This window comes from Castor canadensis, chromosome X, assembly GCF_047511655.1.
Source record: "Castor canadensis chromosome X, mCasCan1.hap1v2, whole genome shotgun sequence".
NCBI lineage: Eukaryota > Metazoa > Chordata > Mammalia > Rodentia > Castoridae > Castor > Castor canadensis.
This window is the reverse complement of record NC_133405.1, coordinates 20033452-20049853: the sequence shown is the minus strand read 5'-3', so window position 1 is coordinate 20049853 and position 16402 is coordinate 20033452. Positions and strand designations below refer to the sequence as shown.

The 16402-nt window shown below is 37.7% G+C and overlaps 1 protein-coding gene across 1 annotated transcript; it reads left to right on the top strand.

Annotated features, from left to right (window-relative positions):
• Positions 1-274: 274 nt before the first annotated feature.
• LOC109679921 (cancer/testis antigen 55-like) lies at positions 275-15887 on the top strand. The gene is made up of 5 exons (XM_020154967.2): positions 275-362; positions 1245-1426; positions 10871-11015; positions 14845-14957; positions 15693-15887. Exons 1-5 carry the CDS (start codon positions 275-277, stop codon positions 15885-15887), a joined length of 723 nt encoding a protein of 240 aa, XP_020010556.2.
• Positions 15888-16402: the final 515 nt, after the last annotated feature.

Sequence of the window (16402 nt, the reverse complement as noted above, 5' to 3'; positions counted from 1 at the left end):
GGGAGCACCGTCATTGGCTGGTGAGAGGAAGAGGCGGGCTCTGTAGCAGCCTAGGAGAGGGGAACTGACGGGGAAGCTGGGAGCCCAGCTGGTGGCGCTGTGGCACGGGCTGGCCTGGAGGCCGCTCTAGCACCGTCACTTACGTTGTCTGCACGTGGCTGGCGCTGCGCTGCTCCAGGCTTACCCGGACCCAGACAGACCGGTCTCTGTGCCTCGAGGGCGTGCGACAGAGAAGGCCACGTGGTACAACTTGGAGGCAGGAGGTGACAGCACCATGATGCGACTTCTGAACCGGGTCTTAGCCTTCTTCCGGAGGAGGAGGCAGCCGGCCTATTACGCACAGCAGCAGAGTCTGCTGCAAGGTACGCCCGGGCGAGTGCCCCTGTCCTCCACGCTTAGGAGCCTCCTCTTAAGGGAGGCGCAGCCATCTTGAGGGTCCGCTGTGGGGCAGGGGCCCTTGAGTCCCCAAGAGTTAGGCCGCCACCCATCCCACCGTGCCACAAACGTGGTGGTCCAAAGCGGGCAGCCATTCGGGCCACCGCGAAGTTGTGGCGCAAAAGGCCTCCTTGGCTGTATCGCCCTGCCTTTGCCCTTGAGCGAGGCCTTTTTCTATTTCCGGAAGAAGCGGAGCCCCCTACTTTGAGGCAGAATTTGGTCTCGTAACCAAACACGTCTCTTACTTGAAGCCAAGTGGACGAGTCCTATGTCTGGTCCCAGAGGAAGGGAGGGGGCCCGTTGTGCGTGCAGGCTGCTGGAGGCACTTCCCAAATTTTGCTTGCAGTTCCTCGTGCAGGAAAGAGCGACTATTCATCACGCATAAAGAGAGCAGGAGCCACATTTAACTGGCTCGCTGTTTCCTGGAGCCCCACTTCAGGGCTGGCATGAGGATAAAGGGGAAGACCTGCACATGGTGGGTGGGAGGCCAATGAAACAAGAGCTTTGCTGGGTGGGCATCTCTTCTCTGAATTATATCAATTCCAATATGTATTGATCACTTGTCTGGGCTAGGCACGGTAGTAAGGGCTTTAAGGCCTGCATGTCATTAATACCCACAAACAGTCCAAGGACAGAAGTCCTCGTATAATTGTGCCAATCTATAGCTGAGTCAGGAGAGGCCAACAAGAAAGAGAGGGCATAGAGTTTGTCATCTGTATCTCAAATCGATTTCTAGAGTTAGATGGCCATCTACCATATGTTCCTCTGATAGGCTTATTGGTAGTGAATGTTTGTTATCCATCCCATAGGTGACCCCAGCTTGCAAACCGTGCAAGGAATTGTGACAAGTTTCTGTAGTGATTATGGCTTGATTGATGAGTCCATTTACTTTAGTACTGATGTGAGTGGCCATTTGCCTCTGAAAGTTGGACAAAAAGTTACTGCAGTTGTGAAAGAAGATAAAACATCTCATAAATTGAAAGCAATCAAAGTAAGATTTGGGGATATGAGTTTGGGGACAGTTCTTTTCCTAGTGGGCTTTTAATCTTTCTTTCTTATTTAGCCCAACCTCCACAATGTGACCTGTACAGAGGACGTAGTGAAATTTGAAAATCTACTCTCCTGAAGTTGAGGGTTCTTCTTTTTAAAAACTTGTCATGATTTCCACTTCTGTTTTTTTTTGTTTGCCATGGGCTCTTGCTATGTTGCCCAGGCTGGCCTTGAACTCCTGGGTTTAAGCAATTCTGCCTCAGCTTCCTGTTTAGCAGGGACTACCCATACCCATCATCAAACCCAGCCCTGATTTTTTGTATTTTAAATATAAAAATTGCCTATCTATTCTCCTATTATTTAAACAATATGGTCAACAATGAAAATCACTGGACACTATTATCCTGCAACTTCCTTTTTCAGGTAAAAACCCATTTTCTGTAGTATGCATTCATAGAAGTAGAATTGCTGTCTCAAACGATATATATTTTAACCATTTAGAAAATTTTATTGAGGTATAATTTACATACCATAAGATTCTCTCATTTTAAAAGTACAATTCAATGACTTTTTGTAAGATTTACAGAATCTTGTAACTATTGCCACAGTCTAAGTATTTACTATTTTTGAACATTATTCAATTATCTTTTGGCAATATTGCACTAATTAATGCCTCAGCAGCAGGCTGTGAAGCTTCCCATTTTCCAGTATTGGCAAAGATGGGTATATGATCAGTCTGAAATTTATCAATTTTAGAATTGAGAAGTACTGTCATAATTCTATTTGGAGTTTCTTTAAGTCTCTTTTCTGTGGTACTGGAGTTTGAACTCAGGGCCTTGTACTTGCTAGTCAAGTGCTCTACCATTTAAGCCATGCCCCCAGCCCTTCTTTAAGTTTTAATAGGACTAAAGCAACTTTTATTTTCTTTGATCTTGTAATATGTTAGGGACATTACAACTGTTTGTATTTTAAGAAAATTAAAGCTGTATTAGGAATAATAGTACATGAAGTTTTTACAGTTATTTTCACGGTACCATGGTGACTTCGTTTGATGGTGTTCAACTTTTATATATTACAAATATCTCTGTTTTGCCCATGTGGCTTTTGGGTTCGGAAAGAATTCTTAGAGATGTTTTTCCAATTCATATTTTACATAAGTATTAATTTAGTTTTTGCTGTGACAGTTTATTTACATCTAAGTATCCCGGAAGCCTGAATTCAATTTATGTGTGTAGGCTGAGTGAAGGACCCATATATTGTTTTGCTAATTCATACCCAGTTGTCCCTTACCATAAACTGTATAATCCACTTTGTCTTGTTGTATGGAAAGGCCACCTTTATCATACTCACAAACATTTGGATCTGTTTGTACTCCTTGTTAAGGGAAAAGAAACAGAATTTGACATGAAACTTGGGGGAAATCTCAGTGTGTAGTATGATTATGCGCTAGTGGAGTTGGGGTCAAAGGCTGTGATGAATCATGGCAGTTGGGTACTGATAGAAGTAGTGGTAGATAAACAAGTGCCTATTGCTTCATTCGTCAATAAAAGTCATCTCAAGGAAAATGACGATGAGATTGGTATTGACAACTTGAAAGACACCAAATAAGAAATGAATACCAGTAAAGTAAGCCTTTTTAAAAACTCAAAAATGATTCACAACTCAATGGTTTTCTTCCATTAAAAACATTTGAACAAGGAATTCCATTCCTAAGAGTTTATCCTTCAGAAATAAATCAGGTAAGTAAGAAATATATAGGATACAAGTTAAATGCCCAATTATGTGGAATTAAATCAATGAATTATGTCCCACCCATTCTTTGAGATGCCATATTTCCCTTTCAACAATCTCTTGTTCTATAAAAATGTTTGTGATTATTATGTACAATTTTTATTTTTTTTTCACTTTTTTTTCTTTTATTCATATGTGCATACAATGTTTGGGTCATTTTTCCCCCCTTCCTCCCACCCCCACCCTTACCTACCCCGCCCCCTCCCTCTTCCCCCACCCTACAATGTTAAATACTTCTTTAAAGAACTGAGCATTTATATGTGTGTGTGTGTGTGTGTGTGTGTGTGTGTGTGTGTGCAAATAGAAAAAAAACTCTGAAAGATGGCAGAATAAAGGCACTCAGCACTTACCTGCTTCTCTTCAAGATGGAACCAAAACAACAGGTGTGTAGCTGCATGGGGAGGTGAGTGGCGAAGAACGAACACTCAATTTAACAGCAAAGGAAAGGAGATCTGGTGAAATTTCAGAGACAAGGTGTATAAGAGAAACAGAGTGCCTTAGAGACTGTCATAGTACCATGGCTAGAAGAGGACTCTCCCCTCTGAGGGGGTAAAGGTGAAAGAGAGAGTCCCAGCATGGTGCAGAGCCAGTACATGTAGCCTAAATAAATAAGAGGACTAGAGTCTGCATAGAAGGCTAGCTTCAGAGAAGGAGTTTGCAGCATCTCCTGTCAAACACTCAGAGTGCTATAGCCAGGAGCCATCTTGAGAAGGATCCTATTATCTGAGTCTATGCTGCAGTGGGAGGGAGTGTCAGAAAATTTCCATCTCTGAGACCCTGTGGATACTTCTACTTAAAGAATAAGGGGGACAGAACCTCCAACCTGTCTACACATGCATAGGCAGGTACAGCTAGGGGGGATCTGAGGTCTTACTCCTGGGCAGACATCCCAACAGTAGCAGCACAGAGGAAAAGCTCAATGATTGCTGACTCTGCAACTATGTGGGTCCTCTACATTAGTCACAGCTGCAACTTGTTAGATGACACATTGCTGACAAGACTGGAGGAGAGTGCCACGGAGCAGAAGTTGTGATTCTGGCCTCTGGCTCCCTGTGAAGAACCTAGATCTGCACCAATGTCCAGAGGACAAGAGTTTCAAGCCCTCCACCTTGACTGAAGCAACTAGCATCAGATTTGCTTTCAAGTAACAGGGCCAACATCAACAGTACTAGTAGAAACTCCATGACCTGATAGGAACCCCCACTTCCCTGGTAGGAACAACCATAGAGGATGTGCCCAACACACTCTGCTACCTACATCAAACTTGCTTGAATTACCACAGTGTCCCCATTCTTAAGACCTGCAAAGACAGTAGGTCTTTCCAATTCTGATATGGTATGCTCTGTGCCCAAATGCATAAATCATAACTGAAGAAATTACTGGAAGGTTACATTACGCTGTCCAGTTGGAAATAAACTCAACATTGCACAGCAAACATATCCCTAAGATACACCATAAAGAGAAAGCTGCATACCAAGAAGAAATGTGTTATTTCATACAATTAATATATGTTGACAAAATTTTGTTTAATTATCTTCTAATTTTTTCTTCTGGATAATTTGACTCCATGATTATTATCTTGTGCAGACTAATTAATTCTAAAAAAGATTGATCTTCAGTGTCCAAGTTATTATAACTTGTTTGTTGCTATGTTTGATCTTTTAAAAAATTTTATTAGCATATATTAATTTCACAAAGGGGTTTCATTGTGATATTTCTACACATGCATACAATATACATCAATCAAATTCACCCCCTCTATCTCTTCCCCTCACCCCCCTCCCTCTTTCTTAAAACATTTTAACAGGTTACATTGTTCTGTTTTACACATGGGTGTAAATATTCACCATAAGTAATATAAATATTATTATAAATATAAATATAATATTTATAAATATATATTTATATATAAATACATATATGTATTTATATATAAATATAAATAAATATATAAATAATATGTAATATATATAACATAATATTAATATATAATAATATAGTATTATAATAGTTACTGTATTGTATTGTTATATATAATATAATATATTATTAAATTGTATATTATATAATTATAATTATAATTATATATTATATATAATATAATTATGTATAATGAATATATAGTATTGTATAATATATAATATTATAATATAAAATATAAATATATAGTAATATGTATTTATAAATACATATTTGTAATATTTATAAATATAATATATAAATATAAATATAAATAATCCACCATATTCACACACCCCCTTTACCTTCTTTTACCTTCTCCCACTCTTGCTGATACTGGCTCCCAAACAGGACCTGTTTTCATTCCTGTTATTCATTTTTAAAGATTAGATTCCATATATGAGAGAGAACATGAGATACTTGTATTTCTCAGTCTGGATTGTTTCACTTAACATGATGATCTCTAGTTCCATCCAATTACCTGCAAATAACAAAATCCACTCTTCTTTATGGCTAACACTCCATTTTCTTTATCCATTTATTGGTTGAAGAGCACCTAGACTGATTCCATAGAAGGATCATATGGTAGTTTTATTTTTAGTTTTTAAAAGAACTTCCATACTGATTTTCATAGTAGCTGCACTAATTTACATTCCCACCAACAGGGTGTGAGGGTTCCTTTTTCCTTGAATCTTAACCAACATTTGTTATTGCTTGTTTTCTTAATGATAGCCATTCTGATTGGGGTGTGATAGAATCTCAGTAATGTTTTGATTTGCGTTTCCTTTATGGCTAACAATGTTTAACATTTCTTCATGTATTTATTAGCCATTTGTACTTCTTTAGAAAAGTGTTCAATTCATTTGCCCATTAATTAGATTATTTATTCTTTTGGCGAAGAAAACATACTGAAAGCCCTTGAAGATATAGGTAATGCTTTTCTGAATAGAACCTCAATTTCTCAGAAAATAAGAAAAAGAATTGAAAAATGGGATTGTATCAAATTAAAAAGCTTCTGCACAGCAAACACTAGAATCAAAAGAAACCCTGTAGAATTGGAGGAAATCTTTACCAGTTATTCATCGGATCTAGGACTAATATTCAAAATATATAAAGAGCTAAAAGTAAGTTTGATCTTTTAATGGTGTCCCAGAGATCTTGAATGTTCTTTTCATTCTCTCTTATTTTTAAATTTCTGTCTGAATGTAATATTTTGAAAGTCTTGTCTTCAAGCTCAATATTCTTTCTTTACATAAAATGGAAACAAAATCCATCCCAACAGATATGCAGATCTCATCATAGAAGCATAAAAAATATGAAAAACACAAGTTCATAACACTTTGGTAACAGATTCCAAAGATATTAAAGTAGATGAAATGCCAGATAAAGAATTCAAAAGAATGATTTATTTAAAATCTCAACAAAATCAAAGAACATACTGATAAATAGTTAAATAAGAAAGACAATTCAGTGTATGGATGAGAAGTTCAGTAAAGAGAGATTTTGAAAAGCAACCAAAAGAAGTCTTGGAAATGATAAGCTCAAGTCAGATTAAAAAAAACCTTCAACAATGTAGATCAGTTGAAAGAAAGAATATTGAGAATATTTCCATCAGATATACATTCAGATAGGAATAAAGAAAAAATAATAAAGAATGAAGAGAACATCTCTGGGACACCATTAAAAGACCAAACAGCAACAAAAAAGAGTTACAATAATTTAAACATTGAAGATCAAGCTCTTTTAGAATTAGAATCAGCTACTCTTCACAAGATTATAGACATGGAGTCAAATTTGCCAGAAAAAATTAGAATTAAAAGTAATTAAACAAAAATTTATTAGCATGTGTTAATTGTACAAAATAATGGGATTCATGGTCACATATAGATAATGTTGATCATATTCACTCCTCATTACCCTTTCTTTTCCTCTCTTCCACCAATAGATGATTTTAAATACTTAAACTATGAAATGAAAAATTTTATTCAGTACAGATGACAGCAGATACAGGAAGGAAACATTGTTACTTTGAATAAAGAGTAGGATGACACATAAAGAAATTTTTGGTTTGCTGGGATGTTTATTCCCCTCATCTGTTACTTTTTCTTCTTTAGGTCATACTGTGTTTTTGATTGTTTTGGTTTGAGGTATTCCTTTTGTATGCAGCATGCAGGTATTGTATTCGATGCAGAGGCTAGTAAAAGAGGAAAACTCAGAAATAGATTATGATGGCTAATAATTTAATATGTTTCAGATATTTCTTTCTTAGAAACTTCAATAACTATTTCTCTCTCCTGAAGATTATTTTCCTGCTTACTGAGCTTCATATCCTAGGAATGAGCCTTCCTAGCCCTATGGAACATAAAACAACAATAGGCCTCAGCATACACAGAGTGTGGTGTTTGGTCAACAGGGGGTACTGTGAACTGAAATTCCTTCAAAGAGGGTATGTTTGAGCTTCCAGATTGTTTAAATCTCACTGTGACCTTGAGAGGAGACAAGGTTTTATAAGCTGAGAAGCCTAAATTGTATTGGGATGCTTAGGCCCCTTGGGCAGCCAATTGTCATAGGCCTTTATGTCTAGATTACCATTTTTGTGACTGCTTGATGTAATCTTGTAAGTATATGTTAGGCTTAAGGGACTTCTAGCCTCTAAATCTTTAGACTGAGAAGGAGACAGCACCTGAATCTTACGAATGATTTCCCCCACCGTTTTATGATTTGCCTACCTGGTGATTCTTCCTACCACCTTCTTCATACTATAAAAGGATTTTGATATCCCTTTATGGAGGAGCCTTGCCTCTGGGGAGCCATGTCCTTTGGAAGTTCATGTTGTTAACTTCAGTTATGAGTTCTGAGGTTACCTTTTTGTTGGCTGGAAATAAACCACTTTCTTGGGTTTTTTGTTTGTTTGTTTGTTTTTTAAAGATGAAATTTACAGTTCATTGGCATACCTGAGGGAGAAAAGTGTTGAAGGCATAAAAAAGCTATTCAATAGCAGAAAAATTCCCACATTTGGGGAAAAATATGAACATCCAAGTACAGGAGGCATTTAGAACTCCAAATAGACTTGACAAAAAATGAAGTTCTCCATGACATGCTATAATTATACTGCCAAAAGCTCAGGACAAAGGAAAAATATTAAAATTTGCAAGAGGTAATCGCCAAGTCACATTTAAAGGCAAAGTGATTTGGCTAACAGCAGATTTCTCAGCAGCAACCCTAAAGGCCAGGAGGGCCTGGAATCATATATTTCAGGTCCTAAAAGAAAAATAATTTCCAACCAGTATTACTACACTGAGCAAAGCTATCTTTCATAAGCTAAGGACAAATAAAGACTTTTCAAGATAAGCACAAACTAAGGGAATTCATTGCCACTAGATTGGCATTACGGAAGATGTTTAAGGAACTCCTACACTCAGAAGAGGAAGAAATATTATTTTAAGAGCACATGAAAGATTAAACCCCACTAGAAGACTATATACACAAATGAGAAATTGGAAGGCATCAAATAGTGTCAATACAGTAAACCATCAAACCTCAAAGATGAATAAGAAATGAAGAAACAAAGACTATTTAAAACAATGGAAGAAAATCAGCAGAACACAGGTCCAAGTCCGCTCCTTTCAACAACTCTGAATGTAAATGGTCTCAATTCTCTAATTAAAAGATACAGGCTGACTGAATGGATTAAGAAATACACAACAATATGCTTAAGACCCCAAACTTTGAAACTACTAGAGGAAAACATTGGGTTATCACTTCAAGATATTGTTACAAGCAATAATTTCCTGGATAGGACTCCAAAACACAGGAAATTAAAGCAAGAATAGATGAATGGGAACATATCAAATTACAAAGCTTCTACACAGCAAAGAAAACAATCAACAGAGTGAAGAAGCAGCAGACTACAGAATGGGAGAAAATCTTTGATTTCTGTTCATCCAACAGTGTATTAACATTCAGAATATATAAAGAGCTCAAAAAACTCAACACAAAAAATAAATAATCTAATAAGAAATAGGCAAATTATCTGAAGAGATACTTCTCAGACAAGAAATACAAATGGCCAGTAAATATATGAACAAACTTCTCAATATTATTTGCCATGAGGGAAATAAATATCAAAACTAATGAGATTCCATCTCATCTCAGTTAGAATGGATATCATAAAAAAGCAAACAAAAATAATAGATGCTGGGAAGGAACCTTCATAAACTGTTGATGGAAATATAAACTAGTACATCCCATGTGGAAAGCAATATGAAGGTTCCTCAAAAAACTAAAAATAGAATGAGCATAAGATCCAGCTCTCCCATTCCTGAGAACATACAAGTCATCATGTAAGAGATACCTGCATACCCATGTTTTTTGCAGTCCAATTCACAATAGCTAAAATATAAAACCAAATGTTGTGCCCGGCAACAGGTGGCTAAAGAAAATATGTTACATGTACACAGTGGAGAATTATTCAAACATAAAGAATGAAGATTCTGCCATTTTCAGGGAATTGGATGGAACTGGAGGACAAAGCAAAATAAACCAGAAAAACTCCTATGTGGAAAGTAAATAAGTGACTTGACAATAGAAAAGTGATTACTAGATACTGGCAATGGTGTTGGGAGGAGGCAGGGGAAAAGGGTGGGGAGGAGAGATTAGAAGGATGCATGGTCATGATCATTGTGTGTGATGTATGCATGTATGGAAATGTCACAGTAAATCCTAATCATTTGTGAAGTTAATGTGTTAATAATTACAAGGAGAACGTTTGGAGCCAGAGTAAATACTAAAATGTGACCAATAGTTGTCTCTAGGTAATGGAATTGCAGATCATAGGCAACTGCTTTGTGCATTGTGCCTACCCTTTTCCTCTACTTTTTTCTGAAATGAGCATAAATTACCGATATAATTAAATTTTTGACAACTCCAATAAATAAAAGCATTTGCATGCCTCTCTATCACAGATAAATTAAGCCCTTATTTGACTCTTTTTTTTTTTTTTAGAGCTGTGTCTCATTCGAGATTATTTTTGCAGCTTTATTTTATGCTTCTGTCCACGGGGTCTGGATCTTGAATGTTATGGTTTCCTTCTCAATTACTCCCCCATTTGCACCGCAAACTTCTTCTATTCACAACCCAGCTCAAATATGACTTCCTCTAAAGAATGCCCTATTTTCTCCCTCTCTGAAATTTTCTCCCTCCTGGGAATTCCTGAGACCAAATTTTGAACTTATTTTATACCTGCATCTCAACTTGCTTAGAAATATTTATTTTCCTTTTCCTCCAATTAAATTGTGAATTCCTAGAGGACGAGCACAATATTTTTTATCTTTGAATCTAATGCTATGTGCACATTAAAATTAGGTGTGCTATTAATGTTTTTGGGTGCATTTTATCAATACAGGAAGCATGGGTGTTTTTTTAAAATCATCTCACATCTATAAGTAGTTTATAATATGGAATAGGTTCACTAGTATTGAGGATAATTGTTTAAAATATGTTTTGAGACAAGGTCTCACTATTTTGCCCAGGCTGGTTTCAAATGTGGGTTCAACTTCCAGCTGAGGCTTCTGAGTAGCTGGAACTACATACATGAGTCAAAATATTTCTTCAGCAACAATGTTTTAAGCATAGAAATTCCCCCTTTAATTTTTTGTCATATTTTATTTTAAGTAGCTGTTTCCTTACCTTACAGGTGGATGCTATCTCTGACAATTTTGACGTTGCTGGACCATCAGACTCTAGAATCAGAATTTTAGTTGGTTGTGTTAACCGTATAAAGAATGATACTGTCTACATTGATAAAAAAATTTACTTCTCTCTAGACATTGTTTCTGAAGGTATGAATTACATTTTAAAAACATGTCTTCCTTAATATTTTGAAAAAATTTTAGTACTGGAATTGTTTCTGTAGTGTATGTGTCTCCAGCCAGTGGTTCTTTAATATTTGAGATGGACCTTTCCAACTGAAAGTAATGTTTAATATAGGCTAGGAATGGGGTGGGGACGATAAAGAAGAATGATGGAGGGGGTGAATTCAACTATGATATATTGTAAGAAGTATTGTAACTGTCACATTGTACCTTCAGCACAATAATAAAAAAGATAAATAAATTAGAAATATTACACACAAAAATATAAAATAATGTGCAATATAGGGATGAATAGGTAATATTTCCAAAAACTCAAGCTATCATATATTATGTGTTCATTAGTTGAATGAAATCAATAATGTTTGTATAATTTTTTCATTCATGTATTTAATTTCTAATAAAGTAAAAATATTACAAATAAATAGAGATACTATCTTAAAATTTTTTATTAGCATATAATTGTAGAGGGGGATACATTGTGATATTTACAGTTGTGCTTACAATATAAGTTAAATAACTATTCATCTTCTCCCCTCCCCCTTCTTATGGTGTGTGAAATCCTTTTTTTTTGGTTGTACTGGGGATTAAACTCAGAGTCTTGCCTTTGCTAAGCAAGTGTTCTAGGCACTCATGAGCCTCCTGCCTCAGCCTCCAGTGTGTTGGGATAATAGTGCACCACCACGTACAGCCTCTATTTTTTAAAATGCTTCAAAGTAAGATTTGGAAACAACCTTGTAGCTTGCTGACATATTCTCTTTCTCTCCCTCTCTCTCCCTTAGTCTCACTCTCCCTCCCTCCCTCCTTTCCTCTCCCCTTCTCCCCCTATTTATTAATTTCTATTTGCAATGAGCAGATATTCTAAGATTGTGTTTATACCCAGAGCTATACTTTATGTTCTTTGAGTTGAATGCAGTTGTCATGTAGCCTGAGTAGAAAAGCAGAGGTTAGCTTAGCCTCGCCAGGCAGCTTGCTATTTTACCTTCTGTGGGTATAAAACCAAGACTCTTACCTGAATTTGTTGTGAAATATTCACTTGGCTTTGTTGAAAAGGGACTATATGGGGCAGAGGTGGAGTTAGGAAATTGGTTAGCTGTGATAGTTCTGGCCAGTGATGATGAGACTCGGCTGAGGTTGTCAGAGTACAGGCTCTAAGGACTGATTTGATTCTGACTGTATTTGAAATTAGAGATGGAAGCATTGGCTGCTGGATTTGGACCTTTGTGTGATGGAAAAGGAGTCAGACAAAATGAATTCTGTCAAAATGAAAGAGTACTTCCTACCCTTTTTGTACAAGTTTCCTTGGTTTTTTTCTTTCTTCGGCATTTCTAAAGCCTTTTAAATGGACTCCTGGGCTCCTTTAGAGCTATTTTTTACTGGATAGTTGTCCAATTGTTGTTTGTGGGAGGAAAGAAGGCTGGGATCTCCTACTCTGGGATCTGGCTGATGCCCCTCTATTCCTGCCAATAATTGCAGGTTTTCATTTGTGCAGCAGTAAAGATGACATTGCCAGTTTGAGATGTGAAAGACTAAGAGGGGAAAAATTACAACAGTAACTCAGCTTTAGACAGACGGGTTAAATTTTCATAGGCACACGGACAATTGAATCTGTGGTTGGTTATATCTGGAGGTACATGCATTTTGAAGTTGTTTATCCATAGATATTTTATAAAGCCACACCAAACAAATGTATATAGATGAGACAGAAAGAGGGAGAGAGGGAGGGATGGAGAGAGGGAGGAAGGAAGGGAAGGAGAGAGACAGATCCGAGATCTATCTCTTGCGTCATTCCATCATTCTTTATTTCTGGATCATACAGTAAGGAAATGTTTGTCTTTGTCAATATTGTCAGTTTACTGGTGTGGTTGTGCTGGTGAACACTCTTACCTGCAGTGTTTCTAGTTCTTCCAGATGCCTTTGCCATCCTGTGGCTTACTTTTTTGTTTGTTCTTGATCTTATTGGGCCCTTGCACTTGCTAAGCAGGTACTCTACCACTTGAACCACTCTGTCAAGTGCTTTTTGTTTTCATTTGTTTTTTGGCAGTAGTGTGGTTTGAACTCAGGCCTTTGCTCTTGTGAGGCAGATGTTCTACTGCTTGAGCCACACCTCCAGCCCTTTTTTCTCTGGTTATTTTAGAGATAGGGTCTCACTTTTTGCCCAGGCTAGCCTTGCCTGTGATCTTCCTAGATGTAGCTGGGATGACAGGCACACGCCCTGCTTTTTTCCATTGAGATGATGTCTTGCAAACTTTTTGCTCAGGATGGTCTAGAGCCCAAGTAACTAGGATTACAGATATGATAAACCGGCACCTGGCTCTGTGGTTTACTTTTTACTCATTGTAAAATTCTATTTGAAACTACATGTTTATAACTATAAAATGTACATATTTAACAATTCATCAGCTGAACAAAATGTTAGGCTGAAGAGAAACATGGAAGGATAGGCAGAAGATGGCTCAACATTAGCACAGGCTTTATTCGGGAAAGAGAGCCTGCAGAGGGGGTCTCCAGCAAGAGAACTACAGCCCATGGCAGGCTACCATGCACTGGCTTGGTGTAGACAGAGGGGGCTAGTAGAAAAATACCAGGAAGATCACTAAGGAATATTGTTGCTGGGCAACCAAGTAAGATAAGTTGTGGTTAGGTCACTCATCTGCTAGACTGTCCTTGGTGTCCACCTAGAGATAATGGTTAACAGCTGTCCCTATGTCAGTCTCTAGGGTCAAGTGGGGAGTTTCCAGTAAGCCACCTGTGAGAGGGAGGGGTCTGGTCATAACGTGGATGGTCTTACTCTCAACCCTAACATAAAACACCTGCTGAAATAGATTCATTCTTATCTTAGCAATATTTCCTAATGTGACTACTGTAGCTAGTAGCAATCTGTATTTATTTGCTAGTTAACATTGCCAGGCAGTATTCTATGAGTTTTCTCCATATGCACTCATTGTCACAACATATCTGTGTCATAAGGACTATGACTTCTCAATTCATAGATGAAGAAGCCCTGGCACACAGAGGTCAAAGACCTTCACTAAGATTGCAGACCAAGGACCAGTAAGTGAACGTGAATTCAGGTAGCAGGTTTAGATGTGTGCTCTTACCTGTGCATTGAACCTTCTCCTTGGACGAGGCATTGAATGTGACCAATCGTGTAATCAACCCTGTGCTGTTGCCAGAGATTGGTTGTGATGAACAGTTGATGTAGTAGAGAATTAATGTCTAAAAGATTATATTTACGTTCTGACAGAAATATTTATAAGGTATCTGTTTAAGGGCCAGGCATGCTGACACACGCCTGAACTTCCACCTATGTAGGAGGTAGATATTGAGAGGATTTTGGTTCATGGCCAGCCTGAGCAAAAAGTTTGCCCCCATCTTAACCTACAAGCTATGCATGGTGGCATGCATCTCTAGTCCCAGCTACATAGGATGCATACAGAGGAGGATACAGTCTGAGGCTGGCCCTGGATAAAAATGCAAGAACCTAACCAAAAACTAACTATAGCACAAATAGGGCTAGGGCCATGGCTCAAGTGGTAGAGCACCTGCCTAGCAATCATGAGGCCCTGAGTTTAAACTACAGTGCTGCCAAAAAAGAGGTATGTGTTTAAAAATGTTCAACTATACTTTACGTCTAATTACAGGCTATTTTAGGGTGTACAGATCTTGTTAAATTTGGCATGATTTCCATACTCTCTCTGACAGGGAGGAGGGAGGGAGGGAAAGGGGAAAGGAGGGAGTGAGGGAGAGGAAGAGAATGTGAATGAATCACACTCAGTTTTTTCCCTGGCTGTTTTAGGTTTTATGCCTTATAAGGGTGACTGGTTAGAAGTTGAGTATTCCTTGCTGCCAGGTACCTCAAAGATCAAGACACACTCAGCAAAGCCCATGAACTGTAAGCATGTGGATAAGGTAATTTGTTTCCATGTTGTGCTTGTTATTACTTTCTTTCATAATTTTGTGGCCAGAAATCTATTGAGTATGCTGGGAGACTTGAAAATATATTCTTTCCCAAAAAGGAGCCTATTTTCTTACTGAAGTAGTAGGAATTCCAAAAGGAAACAATTCAAAAATAATACACAAACACATGTATAATTAAATTCTAAGTTATACAGTTTATATGGGGTTAGAATGTTGGTTAGGATGTTCTGAAAAGAAGAGGGAGAAAAACAATCAACGTGCAAGAAAATTGTTGGGAAAGAATGAGTAGAGTGGGTTGTAGTATTTGAGCATACTAGGAAAACCTAGGTATTTCGATAGTGAAGTCTTAAAATGAGTTCAACAAAGGTACAGATGCAATAATGAGCTTGGAATGTGACAGACGAGGACAGAAGCAATAATCATGTGCTTGCCACCACATTTCTTTTTCAGTCAATCCCTTTGAATCTCTCAACCTTGACTATACAGGTAATGACCATTGTGGGTAATGTTTGGAGCAAGGCTTCTCGTCAGAGACTGAGGGTCCATCCCCAGAGATTCTGCCATAATTGGTGTGAAGAGGGACCTGGGCACCAGTGTGTTCACCCCTAGTATTGCCAATGTGCTGGGCAGGTTGGGAATCAGTGGTGTGGTGGAGCAATTTGCAGGTTAGATCCATTACAATGGATTATGCTTTTCTGTAATCATTGCTGTCATTTCTCATCACAGGTCTATATTACTTGGCTACAGGATAGATGTGGGGTAATAGACTACACCATCTTCTTTACCTTGGATTCTCTGAAACTTCCTGTTGGATACATACCTCAACCATATGACATTGTCAGTGTGGTCGTAGTAGAGAGTGTTCAGTTGTGCTGTACTTGGAGAGCAGTTTCCATGACCCCAGTGCAAATATTGTCATAACTGAACATTTTTATTCCCTGTTCATCTGTTCTTATATGGGCAGAAATGAGTTTGTTTTAATAGAAAAGCTTAGCTTAGTAAGCCTGAACAAATATTTTAAATACAACTCTTAGGTAAATCCAATTAAGGTACAGGATAAGACAGGTATGGTAGTGCATGCCTGTAACCCTAGCACTTGGGAAGTGGAAGCAGGAAGGTTGTGAGTTTTAGGCCAGTCTGGGCTACATAGAGAGACCCTTTCTCAAAAAGGTACTTAAAACAGTATCTCTGTTCAGTTGAAATATTTTTTACTGTATTAGAAATTAAGTACTTATATGAATGAGGTTTATCTAAACATTACTGACTGCATTCAACTAATGAACGCATAGTGTATGATGGCATGAGTTTGAGGCCAGCCTGGGTTACATACACAGACCCTGTCTCAAACAAATATACAAACAAAAAAGATACTTGACCTCTTGTGAGCACAAACTCGCTTTAGAGAAGTGTCTTATTAATTTAAAAACACATTAAAA

Bases quoted from the DNA above. Each gene is read 5' to 3' on its own strand.
- LOC109679921 (XM_020154967.2), top strand. From the start codon at position 275: ATGATGCGACTTCTGAACCGGGTCTTAGCCTTCTTCCGGAGGAGGAGG. The intron at 1,427-10,870 runs GTAAGATTTGGG...CTTACCTTACAG, and splicing joins ATAAATTGAAAGCAATCAAA to GTGGATGCTATCTCTGACAA. The intron at 14,958-15,692 runs GTAATTTGTTTC...TTCTCATCACAG, and splicing joins ACTGTAAGCATGTGGATAAG to GTCTATATTACTTGGCTACA.